Source organism: Marmota marmota, unplaced genomic scaffold (assembly GCF_001458135.2).
Source record: "Marmota marmota marmota unplaced genomic scaffold, marMar, whole genome shotgun sequence".
NCBI lineage: Eukaryota > Metazoa > Chordata > Mammalia > Rodentia > Sciuridae > Marmota > Marmota marmota.
The window spans coordinates 25,672,769-25,700,662 of record NW_026000174.1 but is presented as its reverse complement, the minus strand read 5'-3'; the positions used below and the strand labels follow the sequence as shown (position 1 = coordinate 25,700,662).

Genomic DNA, 27,894 nt, shown 5'->3' with positions numbered 1-27,894 from the left:
GGTTTGCTCCATGAACAGGGCCTCTTTAATTTGCTCCTACCAACTGTTTTATAAGTGGGTGGGTACAGACCCAGCTACAAGAAAAGATGCCCTCCTTCAGGCCAGGAAGGTAAATCCCAAGACCAGGAAAGTTTCCCACCACAACCTGTGGGTGTGAGAGAAGCTGTGAATGGTTTGGCCAAGGAAGACCTATCTAATGTTTCTGGAACACCTCTCATGGCACATTTGATTCCCAGCCCAAAGATGCTGAAAGGTAGGTAATTGGGGGAGAAGGAAAAAAATAAATAAATAAACTCAGGTTTTTGGTTTTTTTTTATTTTAAGTTAATTTGATTGGGGAAAGGTTCCCCGATGCCATGTTATTTTGTAGTTATTGATTCATGTTTCATTTTAAAATATCAGGATGACAAGCATTCTAAGATGCAGCAGTATTCTGAACAAGAATCTGCCTATTGCAAGTGCTCAAATGGCTTTCAGTGACAATTTTAGTGGCCGACAGACCAGCAGCAGACACGCAGAAAGGCAGAAACCGTATAGTTGTCTTTTTTTTCCTTTTTATTTATTATTTATTGTAACTTTTAAGAAAGAGCCTTCTCCCAGTCAAATCAATCAAAAGCTTCCACAAAAGACTATCATCAGTAAAGTTTGGGAGTCCTATAAATTTAAAAGAATACTATATAAATAGTGAAATTCACTGCTTTCATCCTGTCTTTAAAAACAGCCAAAGTCTAGCTCCCTGGAAGACAGCATCTCATTCACCTTGTTGCTCCCTGTGTGGTCGGAATTAACACACTGCATGCGGGCACATCACACCAAGCAATTACCAACCAGTATTGACATTGCTAAAAGATCTCTAATAATCCTGGTTTTTACCATAAACACTCTCATTATTATCCCAGCTCTCTTTGCTTGTTCAGTGGGCCTGGTCACTTACACGAGGAGGAGGAGGAGGAGGAGGAAAACACGGTGGACTCAACTCATCCTTTCCCAGCCGTGTCTCCCAGGGAGCTGTTCGTGTCTCTGCAGTGTGATGCCACCACACTGGCTGACCAGGTTTAAAATTAGCTGAGCCCTGGAGAGCCGGGGTAACCTTCTGACAAGGTTAGCCAGCAGAGCAGAGCGCTGCTCAGAGAGGGACATTAATAAGAAGCCAAGTGGAGCCTTTCAACAAGCCCATTAGGGCCTCTTGGAAGCCTGGCCGTCTGGGAGCCTGGGGGAGCTGGACCGCGGTAGCAGCAGCAGCAGCAGCAGCAGCAGCAGCAGCAGTGAGGGGCTGACCTAGGCTCTTATTTTTATCCCACCTAGTCAGCACCTTCCTTTATAGGAAAAAAACACAACCTGCAAGTTGTGCTTCTCCAGGTTTAAACTCAGCAGATTTGTCCATGAACTCTACAATCATTTTTAAAACCTTTAATTGGATTTTTAAGATGGACTATTTCTGGGGCACCTCTCATAAGGTTAATGCCCACAGATGACAAAAACACGTGGAAACAGAGAAACATACAAAGACGATGACAAAAGATACCCACATTCTACCACCAAATAATAATCCGTGTTAACCATGCATTTTGATGTGTTTTCTTGTACTAATAATTTGCTGTTTTTCTTCATTATAATTTTGGGGATTTCACATTCAGCATTTTCCTTAGTCCCAAGAAATTCATTGTATTGATAATTTTAAGAGATTATATTATTCTGGGTCGGAGACACCAGAATATTATTTATTTCTCCATTTCTCCATAGCTGGACATTTGGATTTGGCACAACTTCTCCCTGTTGTGTCCAACATCCTAAGGACAAGTCCCTAAAGTCCAAATACAAGAACAATTTAAAAGCCACTAGTGCAGAATGGGGACCCCAAGAAGACAGGGACAGTGTGCCTCTCACACAGTGTACATATGAAGTGCTTTCTGAACAAGCAGGCATGTCTAGTGCTTCCAAACAGACAGCCCTAAATTACAAGGTGACACTTTCCAAGCACCTGTTGGAAGACAATCAGGCCCAGCACAACAAAAGTCCCCTCAGCAGTGAGTTGAAGAGAAGGCAAACATCGGATCCATCAGCACCTCTGACCACCTGCCAAAGGCAATTCAGTGCTCTCCCCACCCACCCCCACAGGACCCCACCAATAGACCCAAAGTGGTTGTTTAAAATATTGAAACAATTTCAAGAACTGGAAGAGTCTAATCAATGTCCCAAGCCACCCGAATGCCCCACCTTTCTCCCAGTACTCTGCAGTCGTCTTATGGTTCAACAGGTGAAGGGTGAACGCTCGGCAAACCTGGAGCTTCCAGAGATTTCCGTTGTCTCATTGCCCTTCCAGATTGGTTGTTAAATATTTAAAATATCACCTGTGTTCACAGCAGTTTTTCAGATCCAAGTTTATAAACGTGTTAATCTCCAAATGAACCAATCCCTCAAAGACCACCGTTTAAAATCTTATTTACCATCATTTCAACACTGTTTCTTCAACTCACTGAATTCCCTACTTGGAAGAGGGGGCAATAGTGGGGATTGAACCCAGGGGAGCTCCACCACTGAGCTCCATCTCCAACCCTTTTTATATTTTTTATATCCAACAGGATCTCTCATAGTTGCTAAAATTGGCCTTGAACTTGTAATCCTGTTGCCTCTGCCTTCTGAACAGCTGAGATTACAGGCTTGTGCCTCTGTGCCTGGCTCCTAATATTTTATTTTTAAAACCAAAATTGACAGTTATTAGGAAGCAGTTACAAAGGCACCTAGTGGGGGCCATTTCACCTAAGTTATTCTCTACAAAGCACGGTAAATTGGATTAGACACAAATGTGAACTTTATAGTAAGAATCATGAACATAGAACTAATATCAGTGGTGCTGGTACCCCAAGGATAAAAGCTATCTGCTTAAATCACAGGAGGCTTTGAGGCACTCTCAGATCAGCAACTACATTCTCAGCAAGCTAAAGCAAAAATAATGAAATGCTAAAAAAAAAAAAAAAAATCTAGGGATGAATACTGAAGTGTCAGAGCTGGAGCCTCCCTGGTCCCTGGACCCCTCTCCTCCTGGCTTATCTGCAAAGCCAGTGAAAGTGGTACTGACGGAGTGCAGTCAGGGGGCTGGGTGTATTGCTACACACCCAGAAGCACAATCTCTGCCATTTGTTTTTTGCTAAACAAAATTATTTTCTGTGGAAAGGTACAGATAACTAGTAAGTAGATACCGTCTCATTTCCTGTAAATGTTTTGTCCATCCTGTACTAGGGAAGGCAAGGCAGGAAAAAATAAAATAAAAACAGCCAAGACAGGGGAAAGAGACAAACATGGGGCCTGTACAATCAGTCTTTGAAAGTGGAGAAGGTGCTAGCCTGGACACATTAGAGCCCTGCCCAGCCCAGCAGCTGGGTCATGGCCCAAGCTGGAACAAGTACAAAGGTAATACCCACCCACATCTCTGCTAGGGAAGAGACCCAAGCCACTAAGGGAGCTAGAGGCTGAACTACAACTTCTGTGCCAAATGAGCAAGATCCTAACTGATAGATCGAAAGACCCGTTGGGCTCATGAAAACAAACATAGCGGCCAAAGTTTAAGGAAAATACCTTGCAGCCGTCCATGAAATTAATACTCACAGCTAACACTGATTCAACACTGTATGTGAGGCATGGGGCCTAGGGCTTCACTTTTTTTTAAGTTTTATTTTTTAATAACTGTGTATGTGTGGTACAATCTGAGTTCCAACATATGCGTGTATTGTGGGATGAACAAATCAAGCTAATTAACATGTGCATCGCCTCAAATATTAAATCATTTCTTTGTGGTGAGAAGAATTTAAATCCTCTTTTAATTATGTTGAAATAAACATTATTAATAACTGTAGTCACCAAATCATGTAAGGTATCCCCAGAATTTATTCCTCCTACCTGAAACTTTGTACCCTTCCCCCACATGCCTGTCCCCCCTACCACCATCCTACTCCCCACTTTATGAGTTTGATTCTTTAATATTCTAGAACTTTGCTTTCATTGTTTTATTCAATCCTCATCACAACAATATGAGGTAGAGGTGTAATACTATCTCCCTTATCAGAAAAATAAAATAAAGTTTTAAAACAAAAACTTTAAGTAAATGTCAGACCTAAAATCATACTCCTAGTTGGTGGTCAAACTGCAATTCAAACCCAGGTCCACATCACCTTGAGCCCAAGGTCGGTTTTGTGACATAGTGAACCTCCCACCACTAGAAGTAATCAAAGAATGGCTACAAGATCTTAACAGGAATGATGCACAGACTCAGAAGGGGAAGACAGACCTCAGGGAAATTTCATTCCACCCTCTGATCTTTGATGGGAGAAAAATTTCCCACTGTGGGCTGACCCTGCATTAGGTGCCCATGGGATGTAAGGAGGAGGAGAGACCCCTATGAATGAAGTGAGCACATGCTAGAGCCAAGCTCAGGAACAGGCATACTGTTTTTCTGCTTACCAAAAAAGGCAGCTGCAGAGTCTGAACTCTGGCCACTGTGACCCCTGCAGAGCTGGCACATGGCAAAAGCTGGTGCTACTTTCTGCTTCTTCAGAAAGCTGTGGCCAGAACCAGAGCCTGCTACTACAGGGCAGGGAAGGAGTGCCTGTTCTTTTTAACTCCCTGCATGTGAACGGTTCTCCAGTGCAAAACTAACACTAAATGACTCACCTCTGCATTGCAAAACTTCTGAAAAGGAGATAAATGACCAATTCACACAGAGAACAGCCATATGGCTAAATAGGCATCTTCAGTAGGAGGGAGAAAGATGGCAAATTCAAACAATGTAAGGTGTTATTTCATACTGACTAATGAGCAAGCCTTTAAAGACAATAATCACATCCCCAGTAGTGATGTGATGTGAGGAGTGTGCTGGGGCCCTGGTATGATGGGAAGAGCCAGTTAGCTACACTAAGAGCCTCAAAAGGCTCGAATACTTTGACATACTAATCCTGACCCCAGAAGTTCACCAAAAAGGAAAAATTACATGGGAGAAAAAAAAAAATTATGAGCAAAAGTTGTAAATTATAGAACCATCTATATAATACTATGAATAGGAAAATGACTAGGAAAGTCACCATATATCAATGTAAAAGAAAACCGGACATTCACTTACAAGAATAAAGAATAGGCTGAAACAGGAGGGAAAGTTTCTCAACCAATATCCCATTTTAATAAGCAAAACAGGGGGTGAGGATATAGCTCAAGGTAGATCACATGTTTAGCAGCCATGAGACCCTGGGTTCAACCCTCAACACCAAAAACACACGAGAGAGAGAGAGAGAGAGAGAGAGAGAGAGAGAGAGAGAGAGAGAGGAGGAATGNAGGAAGGAAGGAAGGAAGGAAGGAAGGAAGGAAGGAAGGAAGGAAGAGCAAGCACCCAGGCATGGTGGCACATGCCTGTATTCCCAGCTACTCAGGAAGCTGAGGCAGGAGGACACCAAGTTGCAGGCTAGTCTGGGCAATTTAGCAAGACTCTGTCTCAAAATAAGAATTAAAAAAGGACCAGGGATGTAGCTCAGAAGGAGAGTACTTGCAGAGTATATATGAGGCCCTGGGTTCAATCCTTAGTACCACAAAATAAATAAATAAATAAATAAATAAATCCCAAAGCAAAACAAAATTATGTATCTACAGTGATCATAACTTTACTTTTATGGAAGGAGCTACGTAAATTGAAAATGAAAAGGAAATGGCTACCACGTTAGAACAGTAACATTACAGGGTTTTGTATCGGACTTTTTCTCATTCTATTGTTTTTGCAACTTGTAAGAAACGATTCCAACTTCTTTCTTTTTAAAGAAAATTTAAGTAAATGTCAGACCTAAGTTGAAATATCTGAGCACTTGAATACAAGAAGAAAGCTCGGAGGTCAGAAGTAAGTGGATACTTGAATCCTTCTCCTCTCCAGACCTGCCCAGCCAATCTCTAACTTTGTGTAGTGACAACTGTCAAACACACAGATGACAGCCTGCTGTTCCCCCAAACATTACGGTGGCAACAGTACCAGCAGCTAATACTTAGGTAGTGTACATTCTGTACCTGGGCCTGTTCTAAGCACTTTATGTGTCTGAACTCATTTAATCTCCACATCAATCCTCTGAGAAAAGTACTACAGTTACTCCCATTTTGGAAATGAGAGAATGAATCGCCCCACATCGCTTAGATAGGAGGCAGAGCCAGGATTTGAACACACAGCCTGACTCAAGTCTAAATTGGTAGCTCTCACACTAGACCGCATGTATGGACACAGGGACTCCCAGCCCCTGCCACGCTGCTCCTCTGGCCTGAAACGCCTTTCCTCCCCTTGGTCAATTCAATTGCCACCTCTGTGGTAACACCCTCCTCAGCTCTGCATGTAGCATTTCTCTGGATCCTCTGAAGTCCCACAGGACTTAATACACACTGACGCTGACACTGGCATTGTGCAGTAATCGACAGTGACGATCTTCCTGACTGTCTGGTCTGGGGTGGGGAGTAGGCACAGGTGCTCTCTGTATCCCCCCCGCCCACCACCACCACCCCTGTGACTGCACTGATGTTTGGGAACTAATACGTAATCAAGGAGGGCTGGGGTTGTGGCTCATTGGCAGAGTGCTTGCCTTGCACACGTGAGGCCCTGGGTTTGATCGTCAGCACCACATTAAAAATAAATAAAGATATTGTGTTCATCTACAACTGAAAAAATATTTTTAAAAAATGTAATCGAGGAGAGGGAGAGGGGGACAAATGAGTGACTTCTCAGTAAAGGGATTCAAGAGCTAACCACTGGTTGGTGACTATTTCACACATGCTTGGGGTTAAAATAAAATGGGAGCTTGAATATTATTCAGCCTTGAAAAGGAAGATGATTTTGACACACACGGCAACCTTGAAGAGGTTAAAGAGACAATGCTCAGTGAAATAAGTCAGTGGTAAAAGGACAAATACGGCACTCAGATGAGGTACTAGAACAGTCAAACTCATAGAGAGAGAGAGTACAACAGTGGTTGCCAGGAGCTCCAGCCTTGTAAGTGGAAAGTTTCAATTTTGCAAATGAGAAGAGTTTTGTCTAGAGAGTTTACAATTTAAAAGACAGATTGATAAATCAGATCAAACTGAATTATACCTACAGTAGAATCCAAATGTAACTCGGTGCTGAAGAACACAGTAGCTAACAGATGACCCCCCACATACACACAGTTGTTGCCTGCCTGCATCTTTCCAAGTATCTTCAGGTCCCAGAGACATTCCCTCCTCCGTGGAGTGTGGATGTCCAAGTCGGCCTGGAAAGCCCTCTGCATGCTCCTGAGGCTTCATGGCCTTGCACAGTCACATGCCTTGGGAATTGGCTATCAACAAGTCTGTCCTGCCAGCGTGGAGCTCCATGAAGGCAGCACCTTTGTCGCTGAGAGGGTGTGTCCTCATGACCTGGCTCCACACTTAGCACCTTTAATAAATACATAATCCACAAAATAACTGCTGAAAGGGAAGGGCTGAGTACTGCCCTGATTATCAGAGGTCCTATGCAGGGCTGTCTTCAGGAGTAGTTAAAATGCAAAAATTGTCTAACCTGAAACTGAAAGGGAAAGGATCCAACTGCAGAGAAGTCCCAGACAGATTCCTGACATCTCCTTTATAAGGGAAAGAGCAATTTGTGAGCGAGGTGATTTCCAGAATCTGCACACACATGGAGTTAAAGTTCCCTGTCATCTTCTGACAGCCCCGGGGAAACACTCAGGTACCAGGCTCCGTGCAGGGGTTTAAACACATCACCTCTTCCAATTCTCATGAGGTCAAGGGAGTATTTTCCTCTTTTGCAGGAACAGAAGTTTAAATTGCAGTTTGATCCATTGTTGGGCACCTATTCTTTGGGCTAAGATTAGAAAACATTCTTTTCAGCTGCTAACCCTTTATCGATACTAAGAGGTCAGCTCTGAAGGTACTGGGTGGTAATTGCCTTTCTTCACTAATTCCATTTTCCATTCTGTGAGGAGCTGGTACATGTATACTATTTCTTCTTCTACAGGTTTCTGCCACATAAATTACTTAATCATCCCTAAAAGTCTTCCACTATATACACCTCCAAGTTGACTCTTGTTTCACATAAGAGAAACGAACTTTTGAATTTGCTTCTGAGCCAAAAAAAAAAAAAAAAAAAAAAAAATTATTTTCCCTCCTGTTACTGAACAAANTTGTTTGCTCTGAAGCCCAAAAAAAAAAAAAAATATTTCCCATCCTGTTACATGAACAAACCATAAGAGTGATGCTAAAAGGGCTGCATAAGGGCGTGGGATTGGCTCAAGTGGTAGCGCGCTCGCCTGGCATGCATGTGTCCCAGATTCGATCCTCAGTACCACATACAAACAATGATATTGTAGTCTGCCGAAAACTAAAAATAATATTAAAAAATTCTCTCTCTCATCCTCTCTACTCTCTCCCTTAAAAAAAAAAAAAAAAAAGGCGTGCATAAAATAGACTCATCCAGACTTGAACCCCACAGTGCAGTAGGCTGCCAGGGGAGAAAGCCACAACTGAAAAGTTCCAAGGGCTTCCAGCATGACTTAGGGCAAACTGATGTGCAGCAGCTCCAAACAGGTAACCCTGGGGTGACAAGTGACAACAGTGAGTGAAAGGCACACACCTGCTTGTGCATTGTCAGGGCATCCTCAATTATTAAGCAAAGGCCTTGCACAAACCTTAGGTCTTGAGTCTTGTTCAAATTGGTAAAGGATATCGGAAGATTTGAGATAGAGGAGCTAGGATTCAGAGGGCATTTTTAATGTAGATAATGATCACTTTTTTTTTTTTTTTGCTATTTTTCATTTATTTAATGAAACCATTCTTTGTGAATTGTGGAGACAGATGTCTAAACACATTTTGACTCTGAGAAGCTTAACTTTTGCTGAGTAACACAAAATGTAACAGTAATACAACTTTGAGCAATTCCTTTTTTCCAGCCTAATCCTTCGTTTCCTCATCTGCAAACAAGAGAACTGAAACATAACTTTTAGGTAGTTCTCAATTTTATTTCTCATCCCTTTACCTCTCCACCAAAACAAGTAGACGTGGAGATAGGACCCAGGGCCTCATGTGTACCAAGCAAGCGCTCTATCACTGAGCTACATCCCAGTCCTTTCTATTTTGAGACAGGGTTTTGCCAAGTAGCCCAGGCTGGCCTCAAATTTGCCATTCTCCTGCCTCAGCTTCTTGAGTAGCTGAGATTACAAGAGTGAGTCACTGCACCCAGTTTTAATTCATTTTTATTTTAAGATACTGTTCTTAGTAAACGTTTTCGCTGCTGCAACTGAAAGCCCAACCAGAACAACTGTAGAGGAGGAAAGGTTTATTTAGGGGTTCACAGTTTCAGAGGTCTCAATCCATAGGCAGCAGACTCCATTCCTCGAGGCTCAAACTAAGGCAGAAGATCATGGCGGAAGAGCGTGGCAGAAGGAAATAGCTCCCATGATGATCAGGAAGCAGAGAGAGCAACTCTACTCACCAGTACACGCTCCCACTGAACCACACCCCACCTGCCTCCAGTTACCATTCAGTTAACTCCATCAGGAATTAATTCACTGACTAGGTTAAGGCTCTGACCCAATCATTTCTCCTCCAAACCTTCTTGCATTGTCTCACACATGAGCTTTTTGGGGACACCACATCTCAACCATAATAGACACACTGCCACCAAGCAAAGTTATCTGCCTGAACAGCTTGTTTTAGGTGGGGCAATGGCAAGGAAGAAAGGAAGGAATTAAGGATGGATGGTTGGATGGATGGAAGGGAGGAAGCCAGCCTGGGTATGAAAAGGCTATAAATAGCCACTTATTCCAAAATTTTTGAGTGAAACAGTAGCAGAGAGGAAGAGAAAGGTATGCATTTGGAATTTTAGGGTATTACATGCTGATTCATAGAGAGGAATCAGAGAGACAAAATACTTGCCAGAGTAAACAATCACGGCAATCATATTAATATTTTTGTTCTCTTCATTCATATACAATGATGAAGTCCGAGGAACTGACTGCTGTCTTACTCATCTTCAACAGAAGTCTAACTGAAGGATCCAATGTGGCCTCCTGTGTACCAGTTGTATAGGGCAGATGGAGACACAGAATAGGCAGAGACCCAGGTTGCTCATAACTCAGCTGGGTGTCACCAAACACAAGCAAGCATCCATTCAATGAGGCTTCAACAAGCATGCAGCCAACTTCAGGCCAAGTTCTATGCTGAAGAGATGAAGGTAGGTAACAACCAGGCTCTTCCCTCAAAGAGCTCAGAGACAGAGGCATCAACAGAATATGATCATGAATCCCAGTAAATGCAATGACTGGAAGATACTGAGAATGTCAGGAGTAAATGGAGCTGCAGAGGATGCAGACTTGTCAACATGGGTCAAACATGTATGGGCCTTGGTCACAGTTGTGATCCCAGAATCCAGAGCATGCACAACACATAGTAGGGGGAATGGGAGAGGAGAGGAAGAGGAAGACACAGCAGCAGAGAAAAAGCACCAAAGGAAGATGGGAAGGCAAGTAGAGATCTGCCAAGCACCCTGGAGACCGTTAGGTAGTGTGGCCCTAACACAGAGACCTGAGTGTGACTGCACATGCCACCCCTTTGCGGATAAGCTCCAGGGCAATGCATGGAACACCTGCATGCCTCAATGGCCTGAGGTACTATCCCCAGGGTGTGATGAGAAGACATGCCCAGAATACTGTGTATGCCAAGGTGCCCACTCCAACCCCTACTCCTGAAAGATTCTACTTTCTGCCCAGAGCAGGGACCAAAATGACTGAGAACCATGGGAGTATTCCTTTTTCTGTTTCTTCCTCTTCCTTTTCTAATTCTTCTGACAGTAACCCCTTCTCCAGAACTGACTCAGAAAAGACTCAGAGTAAATGAACCAAAAAGGAACTGCAAACCTGCCTCAGGGGAATATTCCCTTTCAGCTAACCAGGAGAGCAGAAAACTGCTGAGGGGTGGGAAAAGGGGCCCAGAGCCACCTGCAGGTCTGGAAAAGACCACAGCCACACCAGGGGAGCTGGAACTCTCAGGCTCCCATCACTCAATGTCTCAGGCTAGGAAACACTGCCAAGGTCACTGCCACTTACTTAGAACCGGGTGTGTCTGAAAACTGGGGCTTAGAGCTGACTCCTCCTAACACCATCTTAATCATGTTCCATAAACCTAGAAGAGATGCAGGGTGGAACTCCCCTTCTTCCAGGTGATGAACCCAAGACTAAGAAATACCAGGGGCCCAAGGCTGGCCCCAAAGAGGCCCAGCCCTCACACCTTGACTGGGCAGCCGGGTGAGAAGAATCTGCATCCATGATTCAGTTCCAGTCCAACCCCTGATCTAAGGGTGACAAAGGATGAGTAGGTCTTTGCAAGTCTTAATCTCAATGAATGTAAAAAGAAAAAGACACAGTGACATGGTTCTACATCTCAGAGAACAGGCAGATGAGACCGTTCCGTGGGATCACATCTTTCTCCAAGGCTGGGTGGCTGGTTTCTGGTCATCCACTCTCCCAGCAGACACCATCTCCTCTACCATTCCCTTGGTCTCACCTCAATTGTTTACTGCCTTGAACATTCATGCACCGATGTTCCCTGAAGTGTCCCTCCACTGCCTATCCTTCTGGAAACACCAAGCTCCATCTCAAGAATTAGCTCAAGCCCTAACGACCCCAAGTACCATCACAAGAGGCTTTGAATTCCGATTTACACCACAGGGACCGACAGGCATTTTGTTGCCCTGTCCTCACTGTAAGCTCCTCACCCAGCCACCCAGGCCTAGCCTTCTCTAAATTTGTCACCACTGTCACCAATATTTCATCCCTAAAGTTAAATTAAAACTAATATCCATGTGGCAACATTTCCTGGGTACTTATGAGGTCACGTGTGATAAAATAAAAATAGGGACAGGCTTTTAAAGAGAACTAATAGGATATGGTTTGGATCCTCAAATAATTTACAATCTAGTAAGGAAGACAGAGATAGAAATGATTGCTGGGATTTGCCAGTGCCTGTGAGTTGGAAGAGATGGCGATTAGGAAGGATGATAAGAGTCTGTTCCTGATACTATATCAAAGGATATAATGACTGGCTGACTTTAACAAGGTGGAAATTTAATAAGGATAAATGTCAAGTCATGCACTTACGTCCAAAAAAAAAATCAACTCACAAGCATTGGATGGAGAAGATCATACAAAAAAGTCTGAAGGGATTGGATTGCCCACAAGCTCAATGACTCAGTGTAATGAGGCTACAATAAACACCAATGCAGCATCAGACTGTCCCAATCAGAAATGCAACCTTAAGAGTATAGAAAGTCACTCGAATCTGGGTCCCAGAGATTGCAGAGGGATGCATGGTCACAAATGAACATATTTAAGAGAATGAACAGGAACACAGGTGAAGCCACTTACAGAGGAATGAGGACAGTGATGCTGGAGAGTAAATAACTTAGACACCCATGAGAGTCCCCCAACTAGAGTCCTGGGCTTTACTATTCCACATCCAGAGCTCGATAACAGAAATACAGTTTGTCTAAGCTACAATACAGACATACTTATTATACTTATATATTACAATACAGGATAGTAATTACACCATAATTTATTCCTGACCCCCCAAAATAGAAAAAAGGTAAAATAGCTGACAAAAGGGAATGAATTGCATATTGTTATAAAACTGTTATTAGTTGCAACATTATAAATATTCACTGATGTAAAAGATATTAATAAAATTATGTTTTCCTGAAATTATAAAATATTATGAAAATAACATGATTCATTTTGTTTATTAAAAAAAGTACATAACAGCAATTATATATAGTCACTTCAAAAGCTGCATTAAAATTAGCCTGGAACTAAAGTTCTAAACTTTCACTTTTGCTTCTCCATGTTTTTTTCAATGGATGATAATGGACATATATTACTAATCTGGCAAGAAAAAATATTTTAGATTTTTCAAAAGAAAAACCCTAAATGGGCTAGCATGTGATAAGAGGAATTAGGCTTGTGTTGTATGGCTCCAGTAGAGAAGAGGCAAGAGGATTAACAGGCAGAGTCTAGAAGACCCCCTCTAATCTCAACAGGAGAAGTCCACACAGAAAATAAACGGCCCTGTGTTGCAGTGAGCTGTGCTTCTGGGCTGCATAAAAACTACTTAGGAACACACTGGCGGAGAGAACTCCATGGAGTCAGCACTATAGGGGTAGCTTCTCCAAAGGGCCTGGAAGGTTCCCCTAATCCATTCACTCCTGGGCCTTTCCACAGCTTGGGCCACTCCTGCTCCAGAACCTACCATACCTCCTTTCTGTCATGTAAGTTCAAATCCTCAGTCAAGATTTTAAGATCTACCTCTCTGCTCTCTCACCAAGTCAGGGCCAAATGGAGGAGAGTTAAAAGAAAACTCAACTGAAAATTTAAAGTTACAAATCCCAGTGGTACTCCTGGAAGGAATATAGCCTTGGAAAAGTGACTTAGTCTCTAGGAGCCTCAGTTTCCTCAACTGTGACTGGCACTAAAACTTACACGACTCCCCGAGGTTCCACACACACCTCAAGAGAAAACCTCTCTTGAGCAGTGCTCTGTCAACAATCAAGTGCTATACAGCAAGGGATGATGATTTATTCCTGTGTGTAGCCCTCTGTAACGACTGGTATACAGTGGCTACTTAATTATCAGTGATGAATGAGCATGATTTTGACTCCGTGTGATGAACTTCCAACTACAGGTTTGCCAGTGTGCGTTAATAAAATGGAAGGGAAGTTGTGGTCCAGATGTTGGACCCAGTGGCCGTGGGTAATGCACAGTTAAACTGGCTGCCTCACTGCAAGCCACACGGGCCTCTCCGATATGCTGCACCAGAAATCTGCAACGCACTGGTATCAGGCAACACACCCCCTGTGTTATTCAACAAAGGAGACCCACCCCATTCTTAGGACCACTCAGAAGACATCAAAAGCTGGCAACATTGAGTAGAGAAATAGAGACCTGGAACTTTCCCTGTTGTGAGAGTATTGAGCAGAAGTTGGATGGCTGACTATCAGCAAGGCTGAGGGATCCCCCTGGGTTGGAGCCATGCGCAACCAATTCCAAGATCCCAAGATTCTAGCTGTGGTTCAAGCACCACCTCCATGAAAAGGCTCTTCAGTCCTCCAGCTTCCCCCTGACCGCGTATCACACCACACAACACAGTAACAAATGGCTTTTCTCCAGTTTATGAGGATGAGTCTTGATTTTTCACTATGACTACAAATTTTCTTGAGATGAGGTACATGGCTTCCACCTTCCTCCACGACCCCTCGCGCATGCTGGGCACCTAGTCAAGATTTCATGACAATTTAATTGTAGTTTTCTATGGCCTGACACTATTCTGATCACCTGGGAGCTTCTTAGAAATGCAGATTCTTCAACTCTACCCTAGATCCACACTGAGTCAAATCTGCAGTTTAACAAGATGCCCAGGTGATGTGAACACACTAACAAGGTGATGTTGCTGCTGCTGGTCCGCAGACTACCTCGACAAACACGGGGATGGGGGGTCCCTGGAACCTTTTGCCCAGCCTGTGAAAGCCCAGAAGAGGACCTCATCTATTCATTCAGTCATTTCTCAGTGATCTCCCACTCGAGAACTATATATTAAGTTCCTCTATCATTCCAGGTACTTTTCTAAGCACCACATCCTGTTCTAGTCAAGTGTCACTGAACGGTAAGGCTCCTTCTATGTTAGAGAGAATCACTCATTACCATTACCTGCCCTCAGAATTCAGCTAAAAGCAACAGAAGTGCCTCTGAATTCCAGCTCCACAAATGCTTTGCAGGTGTCACGGCTGACACCTCTTCATAAAGCAGCTAAGACACCACCCACACAATAGCCCAGCCCAGTGGTTTGGTCAGAGCCCCTTTCTATTTCTGCAGGTGCTACATTCCAAAAATGCTTCTCCTTACAAAGCATGGCAAGAATTCTATACTAAGGGAAGCAAAGACGTTAAGCAAGAGCCTTATTTTTCCCTGGGGAGAGAAGACTAAAACCTCTCACAGAGAGGTTTACATTTTTAAAATGTATTTATTTTATCAACCACATGCTTGCAAGTCAAACATCTCCTCAAAGATATTTTGCAGACAGAGATATTCTGGCAACACACTAGAGGCAGCTTATTTATCTGCCACTATTACAAGACTAGCCCAAAGGGATGAGTATCAGATGCTATCTCCCATGACTGCCTGCCTGCCTGCCTGCCAACTCCACACCAGGTCACAGCTACCTCACGCCCCTCAAGCACTCCCTGCTCAGCCCTGCCAAGCTGTCTCTGCCCCTGGTCCTGTGAAAGCCTTCTAGACGGCCCATGTCACTCCCTACCAGGAAGAACCATCTGTTGGCTCCACCTCTGAGGTAGGTAAACTGGCAGTGAAAAGTGTAATTAACGTACAGGTGCAACATTAACACTGAACAGCCACAGTGCAGGAAACCCCATGGGCTGGTAGGGTACTGGGTAAACACAGGTCCTCCGTCTCACTATCCAAGAGGAAATGACAAGAAGTGTACTCCAGGCAGCCACAACGTCCCTTAGCTCCCGCCTTTGCTGTCTTTGATCAAGTCATCACAGGATTTAGCAATTAGGAACACTCTCCATGTCTCCCGCAGTGCTCTGGCTCACCTCTGTGCTGGCCTGGTCACATTGTATTCCCAACAGAGAGCACCTCGAGGGCAGGGACTGTGTCCTGCTCACCACAAAGCCCTGCAGCCCAGTAGATCACTGACCCATACAAGGTTTTCAGGAAATAGCAGCAGAATGACAATTCGCTCATCAGACATCTCATGTGTTTTAGGAATACAATCTGAACTACTTAAAGACAGAAGCCAAATCATTAAATACTGAAGAAAGAAAGCAGGAGTTGGGGAGAGATTCTTGTCTCTGGAGACTAAACAAGGAACAAGAACTATGAAAGTCTGGTCCGAACTTCGATGTAAGAGGTGAGGGAGTTCCTGGAGCAGAGCAAACCAAATGCAACAGAAAAGGAATTTTCTTAGCCACAGCATCATGCACAGATTTACCCTGTAATTCATTGTGCACCGAAGATGTTTCCCCCACACACCAGATTTTTACTCGTAACTGACCAAATTTCTTGTCTGACTTTGGAAATATCAGCACACAGTGTGGTATATATTGTTAATCCTCACTGTTTTATTACAAAGAGAATGACTGCTTTCAATGGGAAGTGCATTCGACCTCATATTTTTTCTGAAGCACTTTTCACGGGCATTCTAACTGGACTCTCAACCAGGCTGCATGGCGGGTGTCAGGTTAAGGTCCTGTTAGATACAGGTAGAGCCTCATGCCTCCACAGACTGTGCCCCTGGGCCAGTTCACACCTCTTCACCCTAAAACTGTCTCTGTCCCCACCAATCCCACCTCCTCTCCTGGCTCACTCTCCATCTAGCTTTACCAGTCACAGAAATACATTCGACATCACAATTTTCCAGTAGCCTTATTTTAAAAGGTACAAGAAACAGGGGAAGTTAACTTCAGTAACTTTTATGAGCCCAACATGTCCAACACTTGACAATTCAACCTGTGATCAATATAAACAAAAGTGTTAGTGAGGTACTTTGCCTCCCTTTTTCCACCCCCGTGGTCAAGTCTTCAACACCAGGCCACTGCGTACTTACACCTCGGCCTGGACTTGCCACCTTCCCAGGCTGAGCAGCACTCAGGGCTGAAGGCTCCCGTACAGTACAGCGGGGCCAGGAGCGAGCAACTGTTCACACACGCTTCTGTCTCACAGATCCTAACACCAGCTGTTTCCAAGCTCCCAGGGCCTTTCTGGTGGCACCAACTTCACCTGAACTTGAGAGAATTGAGGTCCCAGTTTTCAGTCAACAGGTTTTCTCTTTCTAAGTGATTTTCAGCAACATCCATCAAGTTTCACAGTAGGTACTGCTTCCTTAAAGAAGTCCTCCCTGTGACCCACAGCTACATGCCCCAGGGACCCTGCCTTCAACTCATGACTGCCCTTAACAGGCTGCCCTTCTCGGCAGTGTCACTGGCCCCTGTTTCTCCTGCTTCTTGAAGACAGGCCTGTGTGTGTTTCATTCACAGCCCAAACTCTGTCTCAATAATTATTTGTCCGATACATATTAGATAAACTAACAGAATTCCTCCTAACAGAAACCGTCTCTCACAAGGCCATCATTTCCTCATGGCAAAATGTCTACAATTCCTTCTGAGGCTCTGAGAGTATGCAAGGCCACGCACGGAAGTTTGTGCTTGTACCAAGTGACCAGAAGGACCGGACACTTCCACTTAGCCTCCTACACAACCAGCTCTACCCAGGATCCAACCCAGGAAAGAAACTCTATTTAGCCTACACTTTAGAGTTTATTTCTCTGGACCAGTGCTTTTTTGCTTTTAAGTTCCAAAAAGTACCCTGTGAACTTCCTGCTATTCTAATTCTTGAAAAGCTTATCTGGCCAGCTCTTTATGTATCTCTCACAGGGAAAATGTTTCATTTTTGTCCTTAATGAATGAATGTCATGAAAAGAGTTTAAGGTTGGGTTTAAGACTTCAAAGTCTGGGTCTTGATCACCCTTTCCTGTCCATGTGATCATGGACATGTCACTTAACCTCTATTTCCTCATCCCTAATGAGGATAGGGAAATAATGTATCCAACTCACATGATGATTTTAATGCCAGAATTCTAGAAAAGGCCAATGTCAGTTACTCTGTGAACTACTTCTGAGGCAATGTCCAAGTGGAGTGATGCAGCACAACCCACAACCAAGACACCCTTCACCGAGGCCCAGGTCTGCAGAGCTCGTAGGCCTGGGAACCCCATGCATACTAGCAACCGGCACCAAACAGCCCCAGAACACAGGGCCTCACTGGGCCAGGCACGCAGGGCGCTGCCCAGGGAGCCGCAGGAGGAGGGCCTGGCCAGGTGAGCAGCTTTGGCGCCTGACCCCAAGGGAGGTGGTTGTGGGGGAGGTTGTCTGCAGGAGCACAAAGGAAGAGCACAAAGAAGCCAGCTTTGCAAGAAGAGGGGGAGGCGAGCTGGGCGTTCCAGCCCCAAAGGGCAGGCCCCAGCAGCAGCGTAGCCCAAGGAGGAGCTTCCCTTCGCGCCTTTTCTTCCTTTCTTTCTCCTGCGTGTTTCAGAGGCACCTGCACTTTTCCAAACTGGTTCTGTCCGTCTCAAACAGGAACTGGGCTTGCGTGTGCGCGCGTGTGTGCGCACATTTTATTATTTCGGAAGAAAGCATTCGCAGTCGGAGAATGAGTCATCAGTAATCCCTGTCAATTTGCCAGCAGCCTGCCCCTCTTCATTACAAACCTAAAGATAAAAGCTCTTGCACTGCATTAGCGGGCATACGCCTCCACAGACAGCACAAATAAATTAATTGTGCCTCATCTCAAACAGCCCGAGAGGTGTGCGGGAGGGGAAAATGCGCTCCGTCTTGTTTCATTAACAAATTAAACTGAAACAGAGCCACGGCCGCTGCCTTCTGAACAGAGACCCAGCTACTCTGCCAACTCCAGATTCTCCTCCCTGGCACCCTTTAGGGCAGCATCACCCAAGGAGAGAACCCAGAAGATGGAAACACTGTCTCATGCCCAAGGGAGCGAGTATCCTTATGGGGGAAGGGTGAGGTGTGACCTCAGGGGCCAGACCTGGGTTTGGCATTGCCATCATGGGGACTGGGGGACAAGAGTCACCCATCAAATGCTGGGTGCTGCTGTACAGGAAAGGGTGTTCAATTGTCTGCCCGGGGCAAAGAAACAAACCAGTTCAGTGGCCACTCTAAGTGCAGCAGTGAGAGAGTTTGCCGTCAAGCAGCCTCTGCCTTACTGAGGATGGTGAGCATTCCAGAAAGAACAAAGTTATTCAAGACCAACTTGAAAAACAAGTTGGACTCCCCTGCACCAACCAGCTAACATGACACCCTCAAACACACCTTTCTAAGATTTCGTGGGAGACGTTTGTGCTCGCCATGCAGGCACAGGCAATTTGTTACAATGCTGTGATCTTCTTTATCCTTGTTCCCTAAGACATAATTTAGGAAACCTGCATTTTATGTAAGTTGAAGGAACATGACTAAGAGCTGATCCTTTCATGTTTTATCTCCAAAGAGAGAAAAACAGTGCTTATAGGGAAGGAGGAAGACAGGAAATAGGGGAGGGGGCCTATGGGGAGAACAAAGAGGAATTTAAAAAGGAGACCCTCTACTTCCAGATAGCACTCTATTAACTTGTGACCTACAAGGAAGTTAAGATCACAAACAGCTAATCCAATCATAAGATAAGCTCAAAGTATTTATTATACAGATGGGCTCTGGGTTTGGTTTGTTAGTTTAGTTGGTTTGCTTTTTAAACTATAAAATCGAAGAATCTGAAAAATTCTACAGAGATAATCTGACATCAACCAGCAGGACTTGCCTGTTAAGAAAGCAAAGAAATTAAGCAAAAAGTCATTTAAAAAAGAATAATAAAGCTATATGCAACTTTTCATAATCCAAGAAAGACCAAATGAACAATGATGCACCATTTAGCCATACCTTTGTGAAGAATTACAATGTCTAATGCAGGCCAAGATGTTGAAATCATACCTTCATGCACTGCTGGGGGTACTGTAAAGTGTGCAACAACCCTTTAGTAGAACAATTTAGCAATAGCCACCAAGAAGGGGGGAAAAAAATGTATCCTTTAACCCAGAAATCCTGCTTCTGGGAATTCACTCTAAAGAAATAACCATCTACAATAAGGATGAAGTCGTATCTCAAAGTATTATTTATAATAGCACAAACTACAGGGGAAAAAAATCCAAATGTCCAATAAGAGATGAATGGTTCAATAAATTCAGCCTGTGGGATGATAGATTGTAAGACCATTAAAAATAATCTTGAAGACTATGTAACCATTTGGAAAGCACTTACTTAAGGTTTACTGAAAAGTACAGAATACAAAATTGAGTCTACACATGATTACAGCTTTATAGAAAAATGCCTGCACACAGACAAAGGCTAGAAGTTGACATGAACACACCTGTGTTAGGGTGCTGAGCTTGTAGGTACAGGTTCTTAGTTTCCTTCCTTCTCGTTTGATTTCCTTTATTGCAGTAATAGTATTTCTCATGAAATAGAAATCACGGGGTGTGTTTACAGCTGTTCAACAAGTATTCAAAGAATAAGTCAGGGTTTGGGATATCAATATGCTGTTTTTTGGCATACACGATACCTAGCCAGAGAGACTCTATCCTATCTTTTCACAGCAAGGAAGCTGAGGAGGAAGGGGTGGCTCACAGAAGCTGGGAGACCTATCTGAGGCTGCCTGCATGAGGCTATGGAATGGCAGAAACGGGATGAGGCCCCGGATCTCTTCCAGTCCAAATCCCTAGTCCATCCTGTCCACAGTAGCCCCTAATTCTAAGGCTTCTCCCCTCTCCAGAAAATAGCTTTCTCCTCAATAAAGGAAGAGATTAAACTTTGTTCCAGCATTGTGTGACTCTGACCTTGTTCATTCAGGTTTGGTTCACTGACCATCTATCTGCATCCAACTCACCTATGCTGCAGATTAAAGCCCTAATGACTGGCCCCAGCCCAGACTTGATAAACCAGAGTATCTGAAAGCAAAGCACCAGCTTCAAATACAAGCAGCAATCCCTACACACTGGGACACTTGAGAAACACTGGTCGAAGAATCATGCAACCAGTTCCCAAAGACAAACACCCAAACTCTCATGTCCATCTCCCTACTCACATGAAAATACTGGCTGGCCAGGCAGGGTGGGGAGGTATGGAGAGGCTTGTACTTCCTCAAATGAGCTAAAAATGTTTAAAATGGAAGAACACAAGAGGATGGTCTGTTTCCTAACTCCTTTTTTTTTTCCTGCTGAAACAATTCCTGGGCTAACAAACATCGTTCAGTTCCACATGCCCCTGCTCAGAACAGCACTGGAAACCTAACAAGTGTTCAGAAACGCTTGTTGGAAGAATGGGCAAGCGAATGAGCGACGGGGTGTGCTGGAGGCAGCATCTGCAGGAAACTGTATTTAGCACTTGTCTGCCGAGTCGTCTGTCTCCCCCACCACGGGGTGAGCTCCAGATCGTAGTGCATGCAGATTCTCCTTCCAATTCTATGCAGTGTCTGCAGCTGCTAGAACAGGGCTGAGATATTCCGTCCGCCCTTGGGAACATTGAATAAATGCATGATAGGCACTAGCAAGAGCCAGGAAAAATGAGGGTGCTACCGGACTGGTCAACACAAGGCTCACATTCCTACAGGGGACGAGACGAGAAAGCAAAAACAAAGTTCTTTTCCTAAAGCACACCTCGCACTGGCCCTAACATTTCAACTCTTACCTACCTTCAAGGAAACCTCACAACTGCACCAAGGGGGAGACAAGTTGTCAACCAGGATTACATAGGACACAGGCAATCCGTGAGGGGACCTGGACTCAAAACCACATTATACCCAAATACAGAGTAGTAAACTGTGAAAAATAAAGAGTATAAAAAAAAATTTAAGCCTGGCCTGTGAAGGACACATGTCCCAAAGAAAACCCCACAGTACACACGAGATGCCAGGTACTAAATAGGTTCACTTGGAGAAACTTCCCAGAGAGGCGCCTGAGCTGACCTCAGACAAGTCATGAACAAGGACACATTTCCTAAGGAGTGTCCCTTGGCCAATGCAGGCTAGGAGAGAGCCTGAGGCTGTCACTTCAGGGCCCGTACCTCCTCCTTAAAACAATAATGGTAGAGTTGATGTCACCCCCAAATCAGCAGCAGCAAACACCTCAGAATCAAACACACTTAAGCTCAGACCACTTGTAGAGTTCTGTTGGTAACAGTTAGTGGGCACTCACAGGAGCACCTCACAGTCCAAACATCCTGCCTTCACATTGCTCACTGAGACACCTTCATTCCCAAGCTTCAGTTTCCTCATCTAAAAAGCGGGTCATTATGCTCACCTCATGGAAGTTTCTGAGAATTAAATAATGAGAATTAAATTAATGCATTTAAAGGACTTACTACAGGGCCTGGCACACAATAAAATCACAGCAAATGAGACTTACTGCAACAGTCAGTACAAGCATTGTGAAATCTCATCTGAACACTAGAAGTTCTCCTGATTCACCTATATGTTCTGCATTCTCTACTAATTTTTTCCTCATTTCTCATAAAAAGTATCATATATTAACACTGGGCATAGACTTGTTATTTTTAATAGGAACAGAATAAGCACCTATTCCTCTCCCTAGGTATCTAACTTTTTAATGATTTCCATGTTAGATTTAACATTAAGTGCAAATTGATCCATAAAGTAGCCTAATTAGAAATGAAGTTTGCCATAGACATTATCCATGATTTAATTAGAAGAGCAACATGATTCAAGGAGATATGCCCACACCAGGAGGAGCTCAAAGCTGGAGCACCACCTCGGTCAATTACTGGCTATAAGACCTCAAGGTCACAGCGTGTTCAGGGACCCCACAAAATGAGGAAGTTAGATTTCAAAGATCCTTTACAGTCTAAGAAAAGAAATTTCTCAAGTCACTCCAGTAATGATTTGCATAGCAGCAGGCTCTAGAGGGCAAAGACCCAGTCATGTCCTCATGTTAACAGAGAAGGCAAACTGAAGCCCGTCCATCCCGGGGACACACCCTACGGTGAAGAGGAAGGGGTTGAATGTTCATTATAGACCATACTACCTGCTATTCTTCTCCCTCTCACTCTGTCCTCCACCCCCTCTTTTGGGAGGCTATGTCCCCAAGCATAATTTTCAAGTCACAGAGCACCAAGCTCTTAGCAGTTTGAAACAATCCCCCCCCACCACCCTTTCCCCAATTCACAGATTCTCCCAGATCAAATTCTAAAAAGGTTGCTAAGATTTATCTCAGCAGGACTTGTCTTTTTCATTGCAAAACAATCTTGTCTCTAGTCTGGCTTCTTGACCATTAAAAACTAGAAGGAAAAAGGGGAAGAGATGGAGATGTACTGAAATCAACCGAGTAGCAGAGCCCCAAGGAGGTTGAGGACACGCTGTGGATGGGGTCTGCTGCCTGCGACAGGCAAGAATGAGTATTTCCTTCTCTGGAGGCTAGGGGAGGGGATATCTCACCCTCATTAAGGTAAGTGTTTAGGAGGCACCTTTTCTACCTCCCACTGTAAGAAAAGGACTTTCCTCCATAGGACAGGCCACCACAGTCCTGCATCCTCTTGTCACAGTAGAAGGTCCCTAGGTACCTTCTACAACCTCCCAACATTGCTGTCACCTCTGAACGTTGCTTTTGTTTGACTTGTCAGGGTGAGCTCAACAGGGGCTACTGTTCTTGGTGAAATGCTGAGAAAGGAACTCAGGGGTGACACAGGCCACAAGGGTAACAGTCCTTTCCTGATTCCTGGAAATATCAAAAAGAAACAGCTTCCTAAGTCCTAAGTTCTTTCCCAGAAAGAACCACATTTCAAAAGTGGTTCTTCAGAAAATACACGGAGCATCCCCCCAAAATAATCACTCCCCCACCAGCAAAGTTTTCCTGCTCTTTAATAAAAGAAGGTGCAATGACAGATGTAAAGGAGTGACGTCCATACTACCGCCCCCGGTCAGGGCAGATGAGACATTTATGTGAGATCACACCAGGATGGAGGTGGATGGGATTCAACAAAATTTCTGCTCTGGGGTCACAGAAAACATAAGAAACATAAAAACGTCACTGAACACAGACTAAACTTGGACTGTACCCGAGAATTGTACAGGGATAAAAAAAAAGAATGCAGTTTAAAGAAAAAAGCAATGGAAAGAAGAAGACTCAGAAGTAACTAACTCCCTGACACAAAATCAAAACACTCTCCTTACTCAACTTCATACTTTAAAAATGTCAATAAGTTCATCCAAAAAAAGGCCTAGTCTGGGAACCTCAGTTCGGGGAGGGCCAAGAATCTCCATGACTACTACTCAAAGGATATCTAGGACATTTCCCCACGCTTGTCAGGTGAGTCGGTGGGAAATGGTGGGAAGAGGGGATGAACCATGAGCATACTCTGCATCACTACTAGAGGGGTACTCACCCTACCTCACAGCAGGGCGTTGGGGGAAAGGGAGCCATTGCTTCCTCCTCCTCCATCACCACCACTGCAATAAAGTATGCTATCTCATGTTTGAGCACTTCAGACACTTTATACCCCCCTGGACAATTCGGTGAACACTGAGGTTTAGTAATTTGTCCAAAGACGGAGAGTTGGTAGGCTGAGTGCCAGGCAGTGGGGCCAGATGTGGTTCTTTTGACCACTGGGCTACACTGCCTCATTGCCAGTGTCAGTGGATTCACAGTTGCCGGACCCTGGGGTGTGAGGTGGGGTGCAGAACCCTAAGACACTACTGTTAACACCACACACCTGGACTTCTAGATACTTCCCTCTTTCAGAAATAAGGTCACCACCTTCCCTCCTCCAGTCTCCTTCCCTCCATCCATCCCCTTTCCATTATTGGGTTACTGCAAGAGGATCGTGTATTAAGGCAAACACTACTTTGACATAACCTAATAACCACCCGTCTCCCAGCATTCTGCAAGAATGAATGCTACAGGGCACACATGCAAACCTGATTCTCAGTCCAGGAGTGATTTCTGTGGAGGTGTAATTCCATTGTGCATGGCACCCAGCACATCCTCTATCCATAAAGCACAAAGCCTCCATCCATCATGATACTCAGGAATGAAAGGCTTAGCCTCCTCTTCTGTTTCAGGTGCAGCTAGACCCAACTGGTTAAAGGAAGTCCAATCTAATCTGATCTTTTCACTTAAACACACGTGTGATACCAAGCATGGATGTAGAAAGCAGTCTTGCAGCAGGGACACAAAACTGGTCCATATTCACTTCTGGTGGTTAATTATTTATTAGCCCAAAATTACTCTGGATATTGTAGTCGGCAACCATTCTAAACTATATTCATTATAATACTGATTCTTTGGCCAGACTTGACAGTTAATAGATCATTCTCTCTTAAGATTTGCAGATCCACAAAGGAGCAGATATGGGCTTCTATGGGATATGGGCTTCTACCTACCTGCACTGAAGGCAGCCAAAAGATTAAATCCCACTGCTTAGGATCCTGGCCTGGTTGGTCACCTGCTAAGAGCAGAAGCTGTGACCTCAGGGTGAGACACCACTTAGTCCAAGTGGGGAACTGAGAGCCACACTTCCCATCTGTAATGTTCTCTGCTGATGACTTAGAAGAGGTTAGCAAACTATGGCTCACAGGCCAAATCTGGTCCACCATCTGTTTTTGTATGGCCCAGGAAGAAAGAATGATTTTAACATTTTTAAATGATTGAAAAATAATCAAAAGAATAATAAATTACACAAATTTCACATTTCAGTGTTTATAATACATTCTTGTTGGGACACAGCCACAGCCATGGGTTTGCATGTTGTCCACGAGTGCTTCTAGCTTCAGAAGAGCCGGATAGTGGTGGCAGAGACCATATGGCTGCAAAGGAGAAAATATTTACTATCTGGCTTTTACCAAGTTTGCTGACCCCTGACTTAAAAGTGAGTGCCAGAGCACCACTGGGAATAAGACCCTGACAAAATCAAAAAGGAGTCCAGGAGGAAAATACAAACGGTTACTTGCCAATGGATGACTCAGGTCCAGGGATCCAGAAGCAGTGATGGCCAGACCACCTGCCTCCACATCCCAGGAGGAAAGCAAGAGGTATCAGCAGGAAATAGTCACTGTGAGGGCTGCAGGAACCTCTGTGCATTCCCAGCGGGGCTCTCCAGTAGCTCCCACCACCCCACCGGCCACCTGCCTTTTCTAAAAGCAGGGTAAGTTGGATGGCAACCTAGTGGTTCTCAGCTTGTCCTGAGGCCCCAGTGCAATCAAAAGTGAGGGCAGGGTAGGGAGAATAAGAGGTTTTCGCCAGAGTTCAGACTGCCCTTCCTTTTGGCCTCCAGTGGGAAGCAGACAGACAAAGAACCAGAGAAAGACAGGAAGCCCACCCTAGTGGCCAACCACTTTGTGAGGTTTCTTGGTGAAAAAGAGGCTAATGACAGCCTTAGTTTGGGGGCAGATGGGTAAGGTGATAAAGGAAGTGTTTGCCAACTTTTTTGCCAAGTTTTTATTTTTTGTTTTATTAAAGATTTAGAATTATCTTTAAAACTGCTTTATCTTCTCCTTTTTCCATCTTCCTCACCACCTCTATTGATCTGGGAACCCATGGAGTTGAACTTGCCAAATTTAGTACATGAAAATACAGAATGAAATTGAATGCCAGATAAAATTGATTTTATAGTAAAAATTTGTCCCAACTATTGTTTCTCCAAAATTCAAACCATGGGACACTCAGCGAAGAAGTACTTGTTGTATATCTGATATGCAAATCTAATTGGGCATCTGTACTTACTTGGCAACCCTATTTAAGAAGGCAAATCATTCAGAGTGACTCGTGGAGCCCAGCCCCTGCTGGCAAAACCCCTGCAGGAGGGGTCTCCCTGCTGGTGGTCCTGCCTTCAGCGGGCTTGTACCTTCCGGGGGCACCCATCTTCTGTTGCTTCCAGAAGGAGCTTCTCCTGGAGCAGAGCACCTGTTCCCAGTACCCAGCTGGTGGGAGCACAACCAGCCCTTGACAAAAGAACACTATTCTTCCCTTTTCCTGTCCATGCCAAGACACACCTAGCCCTGGTCCCCACTCCATCCTCTGATCCCTCAGGAAACCCCCCTTCAGGATCTCCTCTCCCTAACTTCTATTGGTTACCCAAGATCTCAAAGGTGTTTCCATCCCTGGGGTTTGTCTCTTGTATAGAAATGAGCCCAGAGCACGTAATTTAAGGAGCTTGGAAAGGGGGAAGTGACCTCCATTCCACGGTCAGCTTCATAAGGTGAGGGTGTTGGACTGCTTTAATCACAGCTACAACCCATTTGCCTAGTACAGACTGACACTCAACAGACACCTGAGGGGTGGTTCTGCACTGAATTGTATCACCCCTCCAAAACCTTAAAAAAAAAACTTGACACCCTAACTGCCAATACCTTAAGACATGACCCTTAAAGAGTTGACAAAGTTAAAATAAGGTTATGAGGTGGGTTCTCACCCAATAGACTGGTGTCCCTCTAAGAGCACATTTGGACACCTGAAGAAATATCAATAGCACACACGAAAATAGGAGGCCATGTGAGGACACAGCAAGAAGCCACAGAGACCGACCTCACTTTGATCTTGGATTTTCAGCCTCCAGAACTACAAGAAAATAAATGTCTGTTGTTGAAGCCTCCAGTCTGTGGTGTTTTGTTATGGCAGCCCTGGGAAACCACCATAGGAATGAACAAACAAACAAATGAAAGAAGGAAGGATGAGCCCATGCCTGTCCATTCCACACCTTCTAGGCCTGTGCCAGTACATGGTGGGTGCTCAATTCCAAGGCCAAAAGAAGCTGGACACAGTGGTGCACGCCTGTAATCCCAGCGACTCTGAGGGCTGGGGCGTGAGGATTGCAAGTTCGAGGCCAGCCTTAGAAACCTGGCAAGACCTGCCACAACTTAGCAAGACCCTGTCTCAATATAAAAAATAAAAAAGGCTGGGGATATAGCTCAGTGGTAAAAGCACCTTTGGGCTCAAACCCCAGTACCTAAAAATAAATAAATAAATCCAAGAGAAATGGTTACAATTTTCCCCCGAGCATCATCTGGAGGTAGACCAGGCCCAGAGCTATTGGGAACAGAGCTATGGATTCAGTGCTATGACCACCCACACCCTTATACCCTCCCACCTTCCATTGCTCCCTGGGTCCTGCTGGGGGGCTACTTGGGTTTGGGGGTTTTGTTTTTTTTGGTTTTGGTTTTGTTTTTTTGATCCAACCAGAGTGACAGGAGAATAACCCCTAAAAGTGACTGCTTGGGAGTGTTCTTATCAT

At 44.4% G+C, this 27,894-nt stretch overlaps 1 protein-coding gene across 12 annotated transcripts in view; it reads right to left on the bottom strand.

Moving 5' to 3' along the window:
• The window catches only part of Tead1 (TEA domain transcription factor 1), a 257,978-nt gene that overhangs the window by 190,312 nt on the left and 39,772 nt on the right, over positions 1–27,894 (bottom strand). For 2 of the 12 annotated variants that reach the window (XM_015477639.2, XM_015477638.2), the window contains exon 1: positions 1,560–1,916. The exons of 2 other annotated variants lie outside the window; for them this stretch is intronic. In XM_015477639.2, the coding sequence (XP_015333125.2) occupies positions 1,560–1,610 (51 nt within the window). In that variant the 5' untranslated portion in view covers positions 1,611–1,916. Of the gene's footprint in view, positions 1–1,559; positions 1,980–27,894 lie in introns of those variants that run through there. 8 more of the 12 variants (XM_048788370.1, XM_048788371.1, XM_048788365.1 and 5 more) reach the window with 8 other exon arrangements.